The following is a 21,685-nucleotide window of genomic DNA, read 5'->3' on the forward strand; positions in this document are numbered from 1 at the left end:
AAAATAAAATAAAATAAAATAAAATAAAATAAAATAAAATAAAATAAAATAAGGCAAGACAAGACAAGGTCCTGCTGACATTGTGAAAACACAAATATCCTATATGTTCACTTCTGGCATATGTCAATAATTCTCAAAATAATATTTTTGTTATGCACTTTCAACCCCAAATCAGGCAAATCAGACCCTGCAAATCAACCCCCCTCTATATGAGTTTAGAAACATTATTTGTTCAATTGTTTCTTGCTTAGTACGTTTTGTACTGTTAATTAAATCATGAAAGTGCATGTCAGGTCTACATTAGTCATTTTGTTTAGTCGATATGTTCTTTAAAAGGCTATTTTAAGACAAATGACACTGTTTTCAGCTAATTCTCATCATTTATTTAATATTTTTAAAACTTTTGTGGTTACTTCCATATTTTAGTTTTTAGTGATTTATTTTTTATCAGGAACAACAACTAAATAAGAAAAGGGGGCTTTTATTTTGAAAAGCGAACAAGTGGCGCTGTCCTGCAATCTGGCTTCACATTCACAATGCTCATTACCTGCAGATGGCCAAACGTTACTAGACCCGACATAAACTAAATTACAGACATTTATTCTGGAGAGGTGGGATGTTGTTTCCGTTCAACATAACATGCTGCTGAGGTAAATGGACAGTGACATTTATTCTGTGAAGCGTTGCAATCAACAGAAATACCAATGTCAACAGAAATGCTTTTTGCCATAATTTCAGCTGTTGTGGTCAGATAGCTAAGGTTACCATCTGCAATAGTCACTATTAATAATTCGATTCATATTACCAACTCAAGAAATGTTACTAATGCAATTTAGCAGTGCTTGTTTTAGCTGCTCATCCAGCATTTGTGATAACCGACATTAAAGTTGTGTCACCTGCATTATATTTTAACAATGCAAAGAAGATTTGAGCAGTATTTATGTTCATTATTTATTTGATTAATTAAGATTGCACCGTGCTGTGTAGATGATGAGGACGTGACGCAGGGTTTGTCATAGGTGTTGTGGTCAGGAGCAGTGGGCAGGACTGCAGGTATGGACGCGTGGACACCCAATCCAAGAGCCAAACCCTTCATCCCCCGCCAGCAGCGCAGCCTCTACCTCACCTGGAAATACAGACTCACCAACAAAAGAGCAGTTCGACGAATCTGTCAGGTCAGCATTCATTTTATTGCCTATACAACCTAATTTAATAATAATTAACAATTATATCCAACGTATAAAGCGGTATGTTTAAAAATAGTATTAATAAATATAATTCATTTTTTTCATTGTTGTATTTTTCCCAATAAACTGAATTTATTATGCATTTAAATTAGTGTTGTGCAAATGAACAAAAGTTCAAAAGGCACAATGTGTAAGATTTTTGGTTTAAGATATCCACATTCCACAAGCCACTAGAACAATGCTATATCTTTTTGTGGACTTGTGTAATGTTTCCAAGAATGTTTAAATCGAGAGAAATAAGCAATTTTAACCAAAATACTGATGTCGCCTGTCAATGACATCATACCCGTGTTACCCTCGATTTCCAGTTTTATTTTGTAGAAACCTTGGAAACACCAAATACGCTTTAATATATTATGTGTTTTATTAGACAGGTCAGCAACTGTTTGGATACATTCATCGACAAAATATCACCTTTGTTATGTAGCTCAACACAATTAGTCTTATTGTTTAAATCTCATTTTCTTGATTTACAGCGAGTACCATGTTTTACCATGCCTAATATCCAGTGTTGGGAACGTTACTTTAAAAAAGTAATTAGTTATAGGTACTCACTACTTGTTCCAAAAAGTAACTGAGTTAGTAACTGAATTACTCTATAATAAAAGTAACTCGTTACCAGGGAAAGTAACTATTTTTGTTACTGTACAAAAAAAAGTTGCTATAAGTCATATAATTTTGATTTTTTTTAACCAGTTTTCACAAGTCAGTTGAAATGAGTAGAACAAGTGTTTATAACTTTTTTTAAATGTTCAAATATGTAAAATAACTTGGATGCCCCAATATTAAATGTTAAATGAATGAAATGGACACTAAATAGAATAAATTATTATTATAAAACATTGTACACTAATCTACACTATTTTAATGCTGCTGTGGGACAATGTGGGGACACCTATCAAATTCAATACATTATTGTAAATATCAGTACAATAGTAGCGTAGAAATCTAGACGCACCCTAGCGGCAGCAAATTTAATCTGCCCGCAAGTGTCGTACCCTTCTGAATACCCTTCTGAGCTGTATTCCCCTCACTCTGGACGGGCCAATCACATCGTGTATAGAGTCGGCGGGCGGGGCCATAATGACGACGGCCGAATTGCGTTTGCGTGCTTCTAGTAAACACAGAAACTGGCGAACGGCGGCGGTCTTTTTTCCAATCAGCTTTGACCGCGACTCTGGAAGACTTGTCTCTGAGAAAAGAACAAAGAACGGCACTGAAGTCATTCTTAAAAAGGGAAGATGTGTTCGGAGTTTAGCCGACCGGATATGGTGACTGTTTAATCTATCAACAAGCTTTGTTTCACCTTCGTTGCTCTGGTTGGTTGTAGCGCTATCCTATCGCGTGCAGAGGGAGTTTCAAAGACAAGCGTTTATCCCGCCCCTCGGATTGAGCCCTGTCTATGGTGAGTTTCCAGACCAAACATCTTGATGTGGGTCTGGCTTGTCAGGCTAGTACAATAGTGGAACAATAAAACAAAATAGATTGTTTAGAACTGTAATATTTATTGCACAGACCCCAACTGGCCATCAAATAAATCTAAAAATAAATTATGCTCCTTAATTATTAGTGAGCTAAATATAACAAAATCTCCTTTTGGAGTCATCATGTAATTTGTGGTAATATTACTCAAAAATGAAAATGGTATAAAAATAAAGATTTTTTTTAAACTTGTAAAAATACAGAAAGATGTCTGCTAGTGTTTGATTATAGTATTTATATCTAGCTGAGCTGTATATAAAAACCATAGAAGTCTATGAAATGTTCTCATTTAGATAGTGATGTGTGTGTGTGTGTATGTGTGTGTGTGTGTGTGTGTGTGTGTGTGTGTGTGTGTGTGTGTGTGTGTGTGTGTGTGTGTGTGTGTGTATTTGCAGGCCAGTGCTGTCCTGTTTCTACTGATCACAGTGATTGTGAATATCAAACTCATTCTTGATACAAGGAGAGTTGCCAGTGAGGATGCAGCTCAAGAGTATGGTAATGTTGATAAATGTCTTTGTGAATGCTAAATACTTTACAATTCCTGATTGCCCAATTCTCATGTTAGAAATATTAGTATTATTAGTTGTGTGGAATTATATCAGCACGTGGCTCAAATAAATACACTTGTGGAATCTTTTTATTTTATTTTATTGTTTTATTTTTACACTTATTTCAGTTTTGAATAAGTAGCATTTGTTTTTGTTTGTTTTTTTCCTTTCATTTAACATTTTTCACAGATGATGCCCTGCCTAACATGGAAACACCACGCAGGCCAGCCAGTGGGAGAAAGGTTTTGGATATCGAGGTGTACTCTAGTCGCTCTAAGGTGTATGTGGCAGTGGACGGCACCACTGTAAGTTATTCTGAGCCTGTTTTATGATTCAATTGTCTGGCTATCACCAGACCAAGCTCAACTTAAAATTGAACATTGGTCTGGGGACTCTGCTCTTTATGTTCTACTGCACAAGAGGCATGATCAACTGGCATTATTCAAATGACTCTATGCAATTTTATAGTCACTCAACCAATCAGATCACAAGAGACGTGATCAGCGGTAGGGCTGCACGATATGAGGAAAAGTTGTGATGTGCGATAACATTGTTTAATATTGCGATGTCGATATGACTTGCGATAAATATTCAAATGTGAATGTTAGCTATACTGTTCCCATGTCTTAGTACTTTAAATGGTTCTTTGCGAACATAGAACCTAAACATTGAATAGCCTACTGAATAAAGAAATCAAATAGAATTTTATTTACAAAAAAAAAAAAATTATTGAACAAATTGCACATAAAAGGGCCGGCACAGGCTCAACTGCCGCTCTAGGCAAAACACCGTCACGCACTCACAATTAAAGACGATCTTTGAGATGCATGCGAAAGACTGGAGATTTTGTTAATTGATAAAATTGCACTAAAATAAAAGCTTACAGAAGCATGTTTTCAGATTTTCTTTTTTAATTCTTAAAAACAAATCAGCACCACCTATGCAAAAGCAAATTCTGTTTTAAATAATAAAATAATTAGCTTACAGGACCAGCGATTCTGGATGTGGGGGTGCACCCCCCTGGCTTCACAGGTTGGAAATGCAATTAAATTTTTTGTTCATTTACATTTATTAATCTTTGGCATTTAGTAATTTATTCATAATAAACACTGTAAGTGGCCCATTAACAGTATTATTTATATGTTGAATTAGCCTATGTTTTTAAAACAAACATGAGGTCATATTGTGACCAGTTCCGTAAAGAGCGGTAATATTTAGTGCCTTTCTGAAGATTCCGTTAATTTCTAAAGCTCATTCCACTCAGTGCTGCGCGCTCAACCCACAATGCCCTTTGTGACATGCTGGTTCGAAAAAAGGCATAGCCTATCCGAAATAAATAGCTAAGGCTTCCCCTGACTAAAGTCTTTTTTTCCCCTATTAGTTGTTCTTTTAAGCCTTTGTTCACGCGGCCCGGCGCCTCAGTGTCATATTCTGCTATATTGCTTATTAAAATCCAGGCAATTTGATTGATTAAAATTAAGATACAATTTAAATAAAACGAAATTGACTTTAATTGACTAACAAAACTTAGCCTAAAGTGATTAAAATCATTTATTTTGACATTGCGCATCTTAGGTGTCATTTTCACTTTTCATAATCAACGTAGATTAAATAAATAAAATAAAATAAAAACATTATTATATTTAAAAATATGAAACTAAACAGGTTTATGTGTTATAATGGCTACAACAAGTATAATAGGCTCCAGAGAAATTTTTTCGGGGCGGGATTATAGCGCGGGGTTTACCGGTGAGCGGTTCATAAGTGGAGCTTCGCTCACATGCTCTGGTAAGGTAGGCGAGTTTTTTGCGTTTTATATCCTGTCGCTATGCAGGCTCTTTTATTGTATATGACAGTGTAAACAGCTCAATAGCCCCTTTTTAAAAGGTTTAATACAGACTCTAGTCCATTGCATTGCGATTGCAAGAAGGATCAATAATGTGAAAACTGTGATGTGCAGTCAACTGTCCCGGCGTGTATGCTGTTTAAACGAGTGTCCTCACCGATATGATTGTTGTATTTGAGTGATAACTTGATGATAGTAGTGCAATAATTTAAACAAATGTCAACAACAAAATTTAATAATAAATTAAATAGGCTATATTAAATGGGGATTTTATTATTCTTCTTGCTGCCCTAGGCTGCCTAGTCAGGCCCTGATTATAAGAAATTAACGTTCAATTTCCCCTTCTTCTTTTAAAATATTTTCTCAACAAAAACATCTCTCTTTGAATAAAACAAATGTGGGGAAAATAGCTCTTATAATTAAATAAATAAATAAATAGAAATAAAAATGGCCATTTTAAATAACTGTACATTGGTCTTACTGCTAAATGCTTAAGGGCTCATAAAACCAGTAAAAAAATATCTGCCCTCTTGAAGCTGCTACCACTGTTTTACACAATACCTGTGTTTGCAATGTGTCATTTCTCCTAAATCCAAAATAATTCTATATAGCTGAAGTTTCCTCACTCTTCTTTCCTTCCTTCGCCATCGTATTTGATAACGGTGCAGTGTCGCAACTAAATTTACACCTCACAAATCAATCTGAGCGTAGCTGACACTTCCTGTGGCTTCACCTGATTGGGCAAATAGTATGAACGTGCCAGCCATGTCTTCAGGGCTAAACGTAATAGGTCAAATGTTTATTAGGCTATTTGTCGCATGTAATAAACTGTTTTCAGTTATTCATCGCGTCAGGCTGTCTGTTGCGATGTGTTCATATAGCGATGACAATGAAAATTAGATGTATCATTCAGCCCTAATCAACGGGCAAATGACCCATTGGTTCTCTATCAGTCATCGTGTTAAACCCACCAATAGTACGTCAGGTGGATAAGCCAGTCTGTGATTGGTTCCCGCCAAAGTGTAATAGAAGCAGTAGAAATAAATGTAAAGGTTTCTATTCTGAGCTTCAAAACATTTGCCACACTGTTCAGATAAATGTATCAACAGTTGATGTGTTTTGCAGGTGCTGGAGGATGAGATGAGGGAGCAGGGCCGAGGAATACATGTTATAGTATTAAATCAGGCCACTGTAAGCCCACACAGTCACACCTCATAATCTACTGTATCTACTTGTGTTATTACTATCACTTTTCGATGTCCACTCCATCATTATTTTTAGATTATTTATATGGTTGTATGATTAAATGTTGCTGTATCGTCTTCCTTTAGGGTCATGTCATGGCCAAAAGAGTGTTTGATACTTATTCTCCCCACGAGGATGAAGCCATGATCCTCTTCCTGAACATGGTCACACGTGGCAGAATCCTCATCTTCACTGTTAAGGTTAAAGTAGTGTCTCTCTCATCTACTCTCTTGATTTCAGATTTGTGTTTTGTTTGTCTGTAAGTGTATTTCTTATTGGTCTCTTCAGGATGAGGGGACCTTCCATTTGAAGGATGCTGCGAAGAATCTTCTGAAAGGTTTGGGTAGTCAGGTAGCAGTTACCTTAGGCTGGAGGGATATGTGGACTCTGGTCGTGAAGAAGGGAGGTAAGGACAATGCTTTATTATGTTAGGTATGTTTATTGTCTCATGTCTAATTATTGATATAAATGTAGTGTTTAAAGGATGTACAGCTGAGCCAACATCTGTATCTTTTATAGTCTCAAAATTTGTATCCATTTCTGTATTCCGAAACAATTGGAAGTGAGCGGAGCTTTAACCAGAAGTTTGTGAAATTACATGAGAAGGCGGTTTTAATTTACTTCTCTTTATAGTTTTCATTTTAAGTGTTTGTATAATGTGATTTTAAAGTTTCTTAATTTAGTTTTGGAGGTCTCCAACAACAGGTTCACATGCATCAAAGATTTAATTTTCTCATAATATACATTGCACATCACCACAATGTTCAATGGTTCTTAAACGACTCAATGGATGAATCAGTCTCTAAATCCCTCCTTTCCGCAAGCCTACTCTGCTCTGATTGGTCAGACGGCCCAGTCTGTTGTGATTGGTCTACCGCGTACACCACGTGTTTCGGAAACAAATGGCCATTTACTGTAATGTAACTCCAGCTCTGTTCAGGAGTTTTCCTATTCCTAAAGCTCAGCGATTGTGCACACTGTGAAGCAATGAAGTACTGATGAAGTTAATTTGACATAAATCCCAGTGCTAGTCCGAATCGATGATGAAACATTGGAAAAACTATTTTTTCAACCCTTAACTTGAGCAGGACGTTTCTCAGTGATGCTACTCAGTTTGAGGTGAACACTGATGAACACTTTGACACATAAGTACGTGTATTTAACTGTTCAAGCCTAATTAGGAAGCAAAACCCGCTCAGCTCTGTGCAGAGGCTTTGTGTGCGTTTCAAAAAGCGTTCAATGGTTTAAAATCACCTGTTTTCATACTACAATGCTTAAAAACGCATGCAAATTATAAGTTTCTGTGACCAGCACATCAATGTCACGTGTTTCCAGACTTTTTCCCCAATTCAGTTTTCTGAAAAATATATTTCTAAAAAATAAGTGTATAGTAAAAGCAGAGGGTTTTCATGACAAGTTTGGTGTTTGTCGAATACTAAATTCATTCAAGGCAAACCATTTCATTATGCGGAACTGTTTGTCTTAACTATAAGAGAGTCTCTTTTGAAGGAATGTGCATGTGCTACTCAAACCAGCAAAAGATAAAAGGGTAACCGATCATCTTAATCAGACTGTACTTTACTGTTTGGTGATCATGACATCAGGCCTGTATCAAACTGTTGTGTCAGAGGTGAATATACACAGGTTTTAAAGTGTCTGATGTTTCATCTCAACATTTAGGTGCATGTTATTACTTTGAGAAAACCAATGAAGAAACAAAAAAACAGAAAAAAATATTTAGCAATTATTATATAACAAATATAATGCTGTAAGAATCATTTGATGTGGTCTGAAAAGTCTACTGAGAGCTCTGGAACTGGAAAAGTATGGAATTTTGAAATGGAACCCTGCTGTTTATTTTCTCAGGTCAAGTGTATGGGGAGAAACACTCGAAGTCTCCTGCTCTGTCTACATGGGGTGATCCTGTGCTGCTGAAGACTGAGGTCCAGCTGACAGCTTCTGAAGGTATTTTTGCATCTACATTAGATTACATTTTGCAATTATGTTATGGATTATATCAGAGCTGTCTGTTTATGTCATGACTTATTTCAGAGGCTGAGTGCCATTGGGCAGACACTGATCTGAACCGCCGGAGGAAACTCTTCTGCAGTAAAGTGGAAGGATATGGGAGCATTTGTAGTTGCAAAGATCCAGCACCCATAGAGTTTAATCCTGATCCAGTAAGACACATCCTATTCCTGAAATACATTTTATACACTACCGTTCAAAAGTTTGTGGTCTGTAAATCTTTACTACTTTTATTCAGCAAGGATGCATTAAATTGATAATTTTTTCAATTTAATTTGCATTGTTTCAAATACAAATATTTATATTATAAATGCTGTTCAGAATCCTGAAGTTTACAAAAATATTAAGCTGCACTACTGTTTTCAACTGAAAATGTTTCTTGAGCACCAAGTCAGACTCATCATATTGATTTCTGAAGGATTATGTGAAACTAAAGACTGGAGTAATGACTGTTCAAAATGTAGCGTTGCCATCACATTACACTTTAAAATATATTAAAATATAAACCCTTTTATTTTAAATTGTAATATTTCATATTTATTTATATTTTTTTGTCAAATAAATGCAGCCTTGATGAGCAAAAAAACTTTAAGTATCATAATATCTTACTGACCTCAAACTTTTGAACAGTAGTATATCTTAAGGTGGGATTGATATGAAAATCACAGTGTAACATGAATGTTGAAACTAACAAAAAACATATTTCATGCAACATTTCATACTTGAAATATACTTTAAATGACAATGAAATTCCATAAAGTGTAAATTACTTTTGCTTTATACTGTAAATGCTTTAAAAGCAGATTTATTGAATCTTATGTATCAATACATTCCATTTTTATATCACACCATCTGAATTGTTAAACTGTGGTAAATATTAGCATTAAAAAAAAAATCCGAGTCAGATGCTGAAATTTTACAGTGATAAACTTTTAGTACTGTGATGTTCTTTATGATGTTTTACATTACACAACAAAATGCATGATACCAAGACAGGCTTTACAAGTTTCCTTGTTTACCGCTGTGTTTTAAACAGAAGTCTTCATTCTGTGATAACTTTACACTTATAAGCATCTAGACAGCAGACCAAAGTTTTTGTCTGTGTTGTTGACTAAACCTTTCCATGTCCTGTTTAGCTGCCTAACAACAATGTCTACAACATCCCAGTAGCTGTTATAGCTGGAAATAGACCAAACTATCTCTATAGGTCAGTGAACTTACAGTTCTTTGTACTTTACCACACTACCAAACCATATGTGCAGTTGAATGTATTAGTTGCATATATATATATATATATATATATATATATATATATATATATGCATTATGAATATATATATATATATATATATATATATATATATATATATATATATATATATATATATATATATATATATATATAATGCAAAACAGGGCTTGACATTGACAAATGCCATCCCTACAAATGCGAGTGGGTTTTAGCAGTGGTGTGTAATACAGTCACTCCTACTAGCCACTTTGGATGGTTGATTTTTATATATATGTTTTTCAATTGTCTTTTAAAAAGGCTAATAAACCAAGTCCTATGTAGTGTTGTCATAAATATAGATTTTTCAATACATATCGAATATTATTTTTTTGCAAAATAGATACACATCACCAGGTTCTTTCCAATCTCCTACAATGAGTTGACACACAAAGACATCCCCTCACTCGTTTCCTCGAATTTCACATTTACATAAATTTCGGCGTGGGATTGTGCAGTTTTACTCATTCCTGCAGATTTTGTGCTTGCACCCAAAGTGTGCGCACAGTCTGAGCGTCTCTCAGTACTAAATAGAATTGTTCTGCTGCCTATTGTGCTTAAAGGGTTAGTTCACCCAAAAATGAAAATTCTGTCATTAATTACTCAATGTCTAATGACACCTAATGTTGTTTGACACCCGGCCGCAAGATCTCCGTTCATCTTTGAAACAAAAATGACCAATGTCATTTCCTCTCTCATGACCCATAAAAGGCACTAAAGACGTTGTTAAAAGTCCATCTCACTACAGTGGTTCTACAATAATTTTTATGAAGCGACGAAAATAGTTTTTGTGTGCAAAAAAACAAAATAACAGCCCATTTTTGATGGGCTGATTTCAAAGCAAAGTTTCGAACCGTTATGAATTGGTGTATTGATTCATGATTCGGATCGCTTGTCAAACTGCTGAAATCACATGACATTGGCGATCCGAATCACTGATTCATAAAGGTTTGAAACTTTGTTTTGAAATTGGTCCATCTCTATACAAGTCATTATTTAGTTTTTTTGTGCACAAAAACTATTCTCGTTGCTTCATAAAATTATTGTAGAACCACTGTAGTGGTTTCTAACAATGTCTTTAGTGCCTTTTATGGGTCTTGAGAGAGGAAATGACACTGGTGTCAATGAAAGCCTTTCTGAGCCATTGGATTTTAACAAAAATATCTTCATCTGTGTGCCGAAGATGAATGGAGGTCTTACGGGTGCTGAACGACATGAGGGTAAGTAATTATTGACAGATTTTTCATTTTTGGATGAACTCTAACCCTTTAAGCAAGCAAATGCACACAGTGCATATAGTGCACAGTGCACAGTGCAAATAGTGTCAAAACGCTGGTCTTGGCGAATATTCACGTAAACACAGTCAGTTATGTTTGAAGTGTTTTAATGTAAACAGCTGAGAAAGAAAGTGGATATGCAACAGTATTATGAATTCATGTGCCAGGTCTTAAGGTGACAGCAGCCTAATTTACCTGCTGCCAAATTATGACATAATATTAAAAATATCTATATGGCAGTTTTCCCCTATGGCATCGAGGTCAAAATTGTGGCCAGAGAAAATTCTGAGTGGTTAGTAACTTTGGAAAACCACTAGCCACAGTAAATGTCAGTAAAAAAGTAAATGTCAATCCCTGTTTTATATACACGTACACACATGCATACATGAGGACCAGATCAGCATATTAGATATTTCTGAAAGATCATGTGGAATGATCTCACATATTTTTTTTTCTTTCTATACTGTTATGTTTTGGCTTCAGTAGAGAAACAAATCCTGTATATAAACAAAGCATACCTTGAATACCAGACTGAAGTATAAGCCATTTTGTTTCTCTAGAATGCTGCGCTCTCTTCTTTCCTCCCATGGTGTCAATCCACAGATGATCACTGTTTTCATTGATGGATACTATGAGGTGCCATTTCCGTTTTACCTTTTTCCCCCAAACTCCTCTTCAATGTATTGTTTTTCTTCTCCGCTTTTGTAAGATAATTTATACATATTTATAGAATTAACAACTTTTTCTGGTTAGGAACCCATGGATGTGGTGGATCTCTTTGGTCTTAAAGGAGTTCAGCATACGCCTATCAGTATTAAAAATGCTAGAGTGTCACAGGTGATACTTTTTTTTTTCTCTTCTTAGAAAGATAAATAATTACCATAGAAAGGTCAATGAATGGCCAATTACAGCTGAATGCTGTGGGCTTCTTTAGTTTCAAAGCATGTGATGGTACTAACCTAGCCAAAAGATGGTACTAATGTTCTGATATTCTTTTTGTCTCAGCATTATAAAGCCAGCTTGACTGCAACCTTCAGTCTGCATCCAGTGAGTAAATGTTCACCTGCACTAAAACTTGGTATACCGTTACGTTGTAAAACAGCTTGCAAGTGTCTGACTTATAATAATGTAAATAAATAATGTTTTAGGATGCAGATTTTGCCATCGTCCTAGAGGAGGACCTGGACATTTCCATAGATTTTTTCAGGTATGGATATATCATATATTTCATAATAATTTTACTGAATTGCACATGTAATACTAAATGATATCCACTAGATGGTAACACACTTCCATATTATTTATCACAGGATAATTTAGAAATGTGTCCGTGCAGAATCAGTTAGCTCAATGTTAGCTTTTCTTAATAGAAAAGATTGAGCAACAACATTTGACAGATTGTCTGCAAATATCTATAAATGTTTGATTCTTTCTTCTCCTACATTTGTCATAGCTTTCTCAGTCAGACCCTCCATTTGTTGCTTGAGGATGACAGTCTATACTGTATCTCAGCCTGGAATGACCAAGTAAGTGAAAAAAGTTTCTTTTCAATTTGTTTGTCTTAAAAAATAGGCTGTTTTCATTTTAATGTTAATAACATCTAGGGGGTAAATGCTTCCATATCCTCTTTCTGTTGGTATATATTTCTTCTGCTAAACAGTGGTTTGTGTATCCTCAGCCTAAATTACTCTAAGTCTTTAAAGGCCTCCAAGCAGTGCACTTAATCTTGGTGCTGTGCTGTTTTTAGGGCTATGAGCACACGGCAGAGGACCCATCTTTGTTGTACAGAGTGGAAAGTATGCCTGGTCTTGGTTGGGTGCTTAAAAAAAGCCTTTACAAGGATGAACTGGAGCCCAAATGGCCAACTCCTGAGAAGGTGAGGCAGCTATTTCCCATATTTAGCCGATAAATTATGTCTAAATAAGAAATGTTTATATATTTAAAATTTACATGCAAAACCCCTTAAAAGTGATGTCTCATTTGGCACAATTTTCCGCTCCATTTGCCCGCATGGGAAAACTTCTAACAGTGATTAATCCTCCTTTCACCAGTGGGAAATGCTGTTCTCACTGTGGAATTTAGCATTTTGTTCTCTGATTTGAATAACATTGCTAACCTTTGAAGAGTCAGTCTGGTGTGTAATGTATAGTGTCTAGAAAAGACCAGAACATCTATTTATTTAAATGGGAGCATATAGTAACTTCATTTTGAAACTATGAGAAGAAAATTGGTGTTTCTGCATACACTACCATTCATAGGTTTGGGGTCGGTACGATTTGTTTTGTTTTAGAAATCTCTTATGCATTAATTTAACAATACTATTAGCAAATATTATTACATTTAAAATAACTGTTTTTTATTTTAATATGTTTTAAAATTTAATTTATTTCTGTTATGGCAAAGCTAAATGTTCAGCTGCTATTACTCCAGTCTTCAGGGTCACATGATCCTTCAGAAATCATTTTAATATGCTGATAAGAAACATTTTCTATTATCAGTTTTAAAAACAAACAGTTGCTGCTTAATATTTTTGTGGAAACCGATTTATTTGTTTTTATAAGGAACTTTTTACTATTACGAATGTCTTTTACTGTCGCTTTTGATCAATGTAATGCCTTTGCTGTATAAAAGTATTAATTTCGTTCAAGAAGGGAAAAATTACAGATCAGATTAATATATTAAACCTGTCTATGGTATCTTATCTTCTTTTTTCCATTCCTATTGTTGCCATCCCTTAGCTATGGGATTGGGACATGTGGATGCGGATGCCGGAACAGAGGAAGGGGAGAGAGTGTGTCATTCCTGATGTCTCCCGCTCTTATCACTTTGGCATCATTGGCTTAAACATGAATGGTTACTTCCATGTAAGTAAATTGGTGATTTGTTAACTTCTGTTGTTTACTTGTAAGTAAGTTTACTTGTAACAGTTCTTTTATTATTTTAACTATTCTTTAATTAACTATTAAAGTATTTTTTTCAATGGAGAACTGAATCTAGGACACTGAATCAAGTGATTTATGGTGTTTATGTAAAATGTGGAAATAGTATAAATAGACAATGTTTTATACCAAATTTGAATTCAATACATTTTTCTCTACAGGAAGTATACTTTAAAAAGCACAAGTTCAACACTATTCCGAATGTTCCAATGAAAAATGTAGATAGGTATGTATAGTTCCCGTTGTCTCCAAATTTGCCTCTTTGCCTATTATTTTTTTTATCCTATTCAATCTTTTTTTTGTGATATTCTCTCCATGTTTATAGCTTGAAGAAAGATCCTTATGAGATTGAAATCCAAAACTTACTCAGGTAATTTTATCTGAAGATAAAGAATCAAAAATGTATGTTTATATAGGTAATGTACGCCTTAAAATTGCCTCATTACAACAATCATTTGTGTGTTTGCAGTGAGGCTGAGGTTCTGGACCACAGTAAAAACCCATGTGACGACTCATTTATTCCAGACACTGAGGGAAAGACCTTTGTAATGTTCATCAAAATGGAGCAAGAGACCGATACAAACACCTGGACAGAACTGGCAAAGGTATGTTGAATTTAACTGAGGATGCTTCTTGAATAATCTTTTTTTTTTTATATATATAAAGAGTTTTTATTTTGGGCATCTCAAGGACCAAATGGCTGCAATTCAGAGCAGGTTAGCCGGTCGTTACCCTGCATTTTTTGTTACAGTGGGTTGCAATGAATATGTGGCCTGTTTATATGTTAGCTAAAGGTTAAAATTATGGCTGGCTATTTATTGTTTGAAGAGACTGCAAGGGTAGATAAATGGCTTATAAACACTGAGAACTGTAAGGAAATAAATATATAAATACTGAGGTGAGAGTAATATTATGTTATGGCCTTATCTTGTTTATTGCCTATAGTGCCTGCACGTGTGGGACCTGGATGTACGAGGTTATCACAAAGGACTCTGGAGGCTCTTCAGAAAGAAGAACCATGTTCTGGTAGTTGCTGTTCCAATCTCCCCGTACTCGTGAGTATACATTAACGATGGATTTATCTCTGGTCTACGCATTGGAACAATATTATATGTACGTCATTCTGCTCGGTTAGAAATGTTCTAGCAAAAAATACAACATTACATCAATAAAAAACACTCAAGACACACAATATTACAGTTTTTTGATTTGATTGAATTTAGTTGGATTTAGATTAGCTGAAACTGGGCTATTATATGGCCTATTACATCATTTTTTCATGTTTTTTATCTATAATCTCAGCAGTTCTTGTGTCACAGTTCTTTACTGTTATCACCAATACTTAAAGAAATAGTTCACCCAACAATTCTGCCATCATTTATTCACTGTCAAGTTCCAAACTGTATCTTCTTTTATTCTGCCGAACAAAAAAGCAATCATTTTGAAGAATATGGGTAACCAAACAGTTGACAGACCCCATTGACTTCCATAGTATTTTTTTCCCTACTATGGAAGTCAGTGAGGTCCATCAACTGTTTAATTCCCCATAGCAGAAGAAAGAAATTCATAAAGGTTTAGAACAACTTGAGGGGTCAGTAAATGATTACAGTATTTTCATTTTGGGTAAACCATCCCTTTAACTATTTCTAAATGTCAGATTTGGTGGTTTAAAAAATATAGGATGTGTAAATCAGTTAATTACATAATATAAATGATTGTTATTATATTAATTATATTTAATTTGATTTATTACCATTTATTTATTTACATATATGTGTACTGTGTATAATTATACATACATACACACACATGCAAGAATATATTTGAGAAAAATGTTATATTTATTTCTGATATAAACATATCATACATATATACATATATATACAGTATATACATGCAAATATTTCTTGTATGCATGCGTGTGTGTATTCAAATATATAAGGCATAATTTTGGAGGCATTTTAATTGATTTGACTATAATTGATATATATATAGTGATGAAACTAAGTATTTGAACACCCTGCTATTTTGCACGATCTCCCACTTGGAAATCATGGAGGGGTCTAAAATTGTCATCGTAGGTGCATGTCCACTGAGAGACATAATCTAAAAAAAATCCAGAAATCACAATATATAATGTTTTAACTATTTATTTGCATGATACAGCTGCAAATAAGTATTTGAACACCTGTCTATCAGCTAGAATTCTGACCCTCAAAGACCTGTTATTCTGCTTTTAAAATGTCCACCTTCACTCCATTTATTATCCTAAATTAGATGTACCTGTTTGAGGATGTTAGCTGCATAAAGACACCTGTCGACCCCATACAATCAGTAAGAATCTAACTACTAAAATGGCCAAGACCAAAGAGCTGTCCAAAGACACTAGAGACAAAATTGTACACCTCCACGAGGCTGGAAAGGGCTACGAGGAAATTGCCAAGCAGCTTGGTGAAAAAAGGTCCACTGTTGGAGCAATCATTAGAAAATGGAAGAAGCTAAACATGACTGTCAATCTCCCTCGGACTGGGGCTCCATGCAAGATCTCACCTTGTGGGGTCTCAATGATACTAAGAAAGGTGAGAAATCAGCCCAGAACTACACGGGAGGAGCTGGTCAATGACCTGAAAAGAGCTGGGACCACTGTTTCCAAGGTTACTGTTGGTAAAACACTAAGACACCATGGTTTGAAATCATGCATGGCACGGAAGGTTCCCCTGCTTAAACCAGCACATGTCCATGCCCGTTTTAAGTTTGCCAATGACCATTCGGATGATCCAGATGAGGCCAAAATATAACTTTTTGGTCATAATTCCACTAAACGTGTTTGGAGGAAGAAGAATGATGAGTACCATCCCAAGAACACCATCCCTACTGTAAAGCATCATGCTTTTGGGGTGTTTTTCTGCACATGAGACATGCATTCTGCACTCTGCCTCCCGCTCTTACACACACACTGTCCTGGCGCCACAGCCTCTCTTCCACTCACGTCACGTTTTTAAAATCCCCTACAGCGCGAAACATGAGTCCTGCAAACGTGGCACCGAGGAGCTTGTTTGTAATCGGAGGACAAATGGCTCCTTAGTTTCGAAATGGTTTGGGTACAAGATCGCGTTGATAATAAAGGCATTTGTCTAGCATTAGAAGCTCATTTGAAACATTGCCGCCGCTCATTTAAGAAATGACAGCTCCGAATAGACGCCGCTTTAGTTCGAGGTAGTGCTAACAATAATAAAGAAAGATGATGATCAACACCTTATGTTACCACTGAAATGTAGATATAATATATTTCCAAATGTAAGCCTATCTTATGCAAAATGCACGCTTCATACTGTCCTCTGCCCTGGCTCTAATCTTGAATGTTTTAGCCTGTTTACTTTTTGCAAACCATGACCGCGCAAATCCAAACGCTGTGACCTCGCGCCAAATGTTTTTATTAGTTTATTAAGTACAAACAAACGAGTTATGAAAAATGGAGTGTGAGGGATTTGTTCACTTCAAAAATATTTTAGAATGAGATGGCTAACTGTAGTAGCGTTTAGTCCACTGTCTATAATAGCCTAATTTAGAGATCACTTTTATTTTTATTTTTTTTAAACGACAACTTTGATCAGTTAACGTTGATACGGTCCACCATCGGTCAAACGGTCATTGGTTAACATCCCCACTAGCCAGTCTCAATACCTAAACCCAATAGAGAATCTTTGGAGGGAGCTCAAACTCTGTGTTTCTCAGTGACAGGCCAGAAACCTGACTGATCTAGAGAAGATCTGTGTGGAGGAGTGGGCCAAAATCCCTCCTGCAGTGTATGCAAACCTGGTGAAAAACTAAAGGAAACATTTGACCTCTGTAATTGCAAACAAAGGCTACTGTACCAAATATTAACATTGATTTCCGCAGGTGTTTAAATACTTATTTGAAGCTGTATCATACAAATAAAGAAATAAAAAATCATACATAGTGATTTCTAGATATTTTTTTTTTTTTTTTTGGTCTCTCACAGTGGTCATGCACCTACGATGACGATTTCAGACCCCTCCACGATTTCTAAGTGGGAGAATTTGGAAAATAGCAGGGTGTTCTAATATATAAAATACACATAAACTATTTATTATACTATATTAAGCACTCTTAAAGGGAATAAAAGCAAAACGTATTGTCAGTAATACCCATTTTAAAATTTAATTTAATTTGTTTAATTTTAATTTAATTTAAATGAATTACTTCATTTAAAATGTGTGCATGTGTGTTTTTGTATTTGATTTTCTGCTTCTTTCCCTCCAGTGTTAAGAAGCCCAACAATGTCACTCCCATTCACCTGGAGCCAGCACCTAAAGAGGAGGGTCCTCCTGTGGAACAGATTTAAGACACTCCTAATCCCACCCAAAGGGCCTTTCCTAACCACTAACTGACAAGGCCTATGTGAGGCCGATAATGGGCCTTATGTTACTCTCTAAGGCTATTGCAAGACAAAGTATAGGATGAACCGTCCTGTGCTGGTAGCCTCTAGGAACTACAGGCTTTTTGAAACTAGAACGATATGAGTGTGGATTTCTAAAAACGTGTGACGTGACCTTCTCGTTGTTGGTATGCATTTTGCATTGGGAGCTTTTCCTGAGGTCACGAAATTTCATATGTGTTTATGCTGAAAGGTTTGAGCAAAGAATTGATAGATGTTTTAAAGTATTACCAGTGCTGGTTTGAGTTACTGAATGTAACCGCAGATTACGTCAAATTAGAATGCTGCAAAAAGGGATTAAGAGGATATGGCATACATAAAATCCTTTTTTTTTTTAACACTACTGAGTGCTTTGGGCCGTCCTGCACATACATTTTAACTTATGTCTATTTATTTTGTCAATATCGAGATAACTAGGTTTATTTTTACCTAATGAATTCACTTTTACACAAGAAAACTGCATAAAGAAACAAAAGGCTTAAATTTGTTTACAAATAAACTATGTACAGACATATATATATTTTTAGAACAAAAGATTATCATATTTTGGAGGTTTTTTTAGTGGCTGAAAACATACAAGCAGTATTCCTCAACAACACACATTGACATTTATTGGACTGCACAGTTGGAAACTGACAGGTTTTTAAACTATATTATTGATTTTTTTTAAATGTTGTGCTAAGATGCCCCTCCAGCAGCCGATTTAAGAGTCCTCTTTCCCAGAGAATGATAGTTGATGCTGCTTAGGTGAGATCTATGCGTCCACACAGCCACTAAAGAGCCTTACAGGAGCAGAGTGGAGGATTAACACTTGAAATCAATGCAATCTCTGCTGCATCATAGATCTGCCCTGTGTTTACGTTTTCTGTTAGTGAAGATATGGTGAAAAATTGATTTCTCACGCAATAATGTCCAAATCATTTCATGGAGGAGATTCCAGATTAGATTGCTGTGGGGTTTCAGTGATCAGTGCTAAAATCGCTTTGGACATTTTATTTGTGGTACCACTAAATATTTTCATAGTATCTGGAACATGTGCAATACCAAAATAATAAATTTCTCATCTCAACATATTATTTTGTATTCAAGTTTGCTGAGGTTGTGTCTAATATGTCAGATTCTCCAACAGTTTTGTATTTTAAGTAGTTTTAATTGATTGGTTTTCTTATATAAAATAAAACTGTTTTCTAACATTTCCCCCCTCTGTCCATTTATGTCTTTGCTGAATTTTTATCAAAGTGTTATGTAGCTATTTGTTTCTTAATATTTACAGGATGCATCAGGGCTGTAACCACCATAGACATAGAGGGGGACAAGTTCCCCTGAATAATTAGAAATGGCCAACTTGTCTCCCAATATTTTATATTCTTGATGCTGCTCTGCTATATTCCATTACACACCGCTCTGTTTGTTGCTAGCATGACTAAAGTAAATGTTATATTTTTAGGTTGGTCTGCTGTCAGAATGAGTGAGCTGGCCAATCAAATCAAAGAGAGCGGGGCTCACTGTTAGTGCGAATTCCAGTGTGTTGAAGATGCAAGTAGCTTAAAAAAAACTGTTTTACGATAAAAGTTCAGCGAACAGCAGTAATATTAAGTGTTGCAAACTACTTGAATTTTTTAAAGAAGTTTCACCATTTTTTTATTGAAAATTTGACATAAGAAACGTTAGGTAAATGAAAAAAATAGTTAATGTGTGCATAGACCTATTTATAAACTCTTTGTATAAACACAAAAAGACCAATAAGCTCAATACGCTGTCTTACCTTGATTCACTTTTTAAAGTGTTTTTTTCAGGGTGGTTTTGGCGGGAAATTGCGTACACGCATCACTCTCCTTTGCGCTGTCGTCATATCCGTAAATCGAGAGAAGTTTCTTCGTATCTGTTTGACTAGTTATCTCAACGAGCGAGGTTGACATGGAGCACGCAAAAAGCTCCATTGAACCTCTAATAACCGGTTTAAAAAAAAAAAACAATCAACAATAGGGGAGGCGCTCTTAATAAACGGACAACAACATGGCCTTTTTTCGGACATGTCGAGAACTGAGAAATGTCAAAGTGACGCGGACATGGTGTTCAACTGGTAAGTAAGGTATTTTATCAAACAAATAAATAGTCATATCCATAGATACGTATACATATTTATGGTCATATCTAGCTCCCTAACAAACAACCTTTTAAAATAGTTATGTGACATATTTTAAAAGGTTGTTTCTTATGTGCATGATACTCATATTCATCCGCACACACGCAGAGCCGAATCACAACCAAAACAATGTTCTTTAGCACGACGATGCACGTTTAGTTATTTAACCGCTAGAGGGCCAAAAATGACACGTAGTCGTGTATCTTACTTTTTACAGTTAATTTCTAAGCATTTAAGCTGTGCTCGTTTATATTTAAAGATTGAATATTGAAAGGTTATAATAAATATAAATTCTAAATATATAAAAAAAATCAAACTTCTCAATAGAAATATAATTGTTTCCTGTTAGATAAGCAGACAGCACAGCATGCAAATTATGTGGAAAACTGAAGCAGCCACAGAGGAAATGGTGTGCCTATTGAAATCAATGCAAATGTTGTGTGGTTGATGGCTGCGTAAATGTGATTCGACTATATTTGCCAAAGTTGTGGAAGTGTTTGCATCATTATGCAGGCTACCAGCTATAGTTGTTGTTTTAGTAGACCGAGATCTAGTGTGTGTAAATCTTACTAGTTAAAAACCCTGTATTTGTATTTTGAATTTATTCATTCATTTTGATTTCACACTAATGAAATCAAGGATGTATGTCGTCACACTATTTTACCTGTTTGCCTGTCATTACAAGGCAAAGTCTTAGAGGAACTGGATTGATTGGTTTCATGTACTGTTAAATTGTATTTATTTAATACTGTTCACAAAAAGAGCAAATTATCATCCTCCTCAGCCAGTCTCGTATATTCAATGGGGTGGGAATAGTTTTGTGTGGTGCAAAAAATGCATTATTTATGACGCATTCTCCATGAACACATCTCTCCCTAAACTAATTTTTCATGTATAAGAACAGCTTTTGTGACATTAAGTGTTTCAGTGCAAAACAATTATTGCTCCTCTATGTAAATGAACTTGATCTCTGTATATAAAATTACTTTCTCCTGTACAAAGGGATACATCAACATTTTTATTTCATTACTTTGAGTTATATTCTCAGAGAAAAAACGAGAGAGAAAAAAAACAAGACTGATTGCTTTTATGTAACATCCCATTTCAATATCAGATAACAGACAATTTCATCATCCTTGTAAACCTACTATCTACATTTAAAGTGTTATCTAAGCTTATC

General features: G+C 35.3%; 1 protein-coding gene and 1 long non-coding RNA gene across 4 annotated transcripts in view; both read left to right on the forward strand.

Moving 5' to 3' along the window:
• Window positions 1-511: 511 nt before the first annotated feature.
• Window positions 512-19,544, forward strand: pomgnt1 (protein O-linked mannose N-acetylglucosaminyltransferase 1 (beta 1,2-)). Of its 3 annotated transcripts, none has more exons than XM_067459843.1 (22): window positions 512-650; window positions 969-1,175; window positions 3,125-3,224; window positions 3,467-3,582; window positions 6,249-6,314; window positions 6,455-6,568; window positions 6,657-6,774; window positions 8,235-8,333; window positions 8,421-8,548; window positions 9,533-9,603; window positions 11,522-11,597; window positions 11,715-11,798; window positions 11,967-12,008; window positions 12,110-12,168; window positions 12,415-12,487; window positions 12,709-12,837; window positions 13,700-13,825; window positions 14,062-14,126; window positions 14,226-14,270; window positions 14,370-14,505; window positions 14,846-14,955; window positions 18,185-19,544. In XM_067459843.1, the coding sequence occupies exons 2-22, from the start codon at window positions 1,056-1,058 to the stop codon at window positions 18,264-18,266; spliced, it is 1,959 nt and encodes a 652-aa protein (XP_067315944.1). In that variant the 5' UTR covers window positions 512-650; window positions 969-1,055; the 3' UTR covers window positions 18,267-19,544. The 3 variants fall into 3 exon arrangements, with proteins under 3 accessions (XP_067315944.1, XP_067315943.1, XP_067315945.1); XM_067459842.1 differs by having other exon boundaries at window positions 988-1,175; XM_067459844.1 differs by having other exon boundaries at window positions 1,020-1,175.
• Window positions 19,545-20,276: 732 nt separating this feature from the next.
• LOC137093603 (uncharacterized) overlaps window positions 20,277-21,685 on the forward strand; it is a 77,342-nt gene continuing 75,933 nt past the window's right edge. The window contains exon 1 of the long non-coding RNA XR_010908524.1: window positions 20,277-20,442. This is a non-coding gene — a long non-coding RNA (uncharacterized lncRNA). The remainder of the gene's footprint in view (window positions 20,443-21,685) is intronic.

This window comes from Pseudorasbora parva, chromosome 12 (assembly GCF_024679245.1).
Source record: "Pseudorasbora parva isolate DD20220531a chromosome 12, ASM2467924v1, whole genome shotgun sequence".
Taxonomy (NCBI): domain Eukaryota; kingdom Metazoa; phylum Chordata; class Actinopteri; order Cypriniformes; family Gobionidae; genus Pseudorasbora; species Pseudorasbora parva.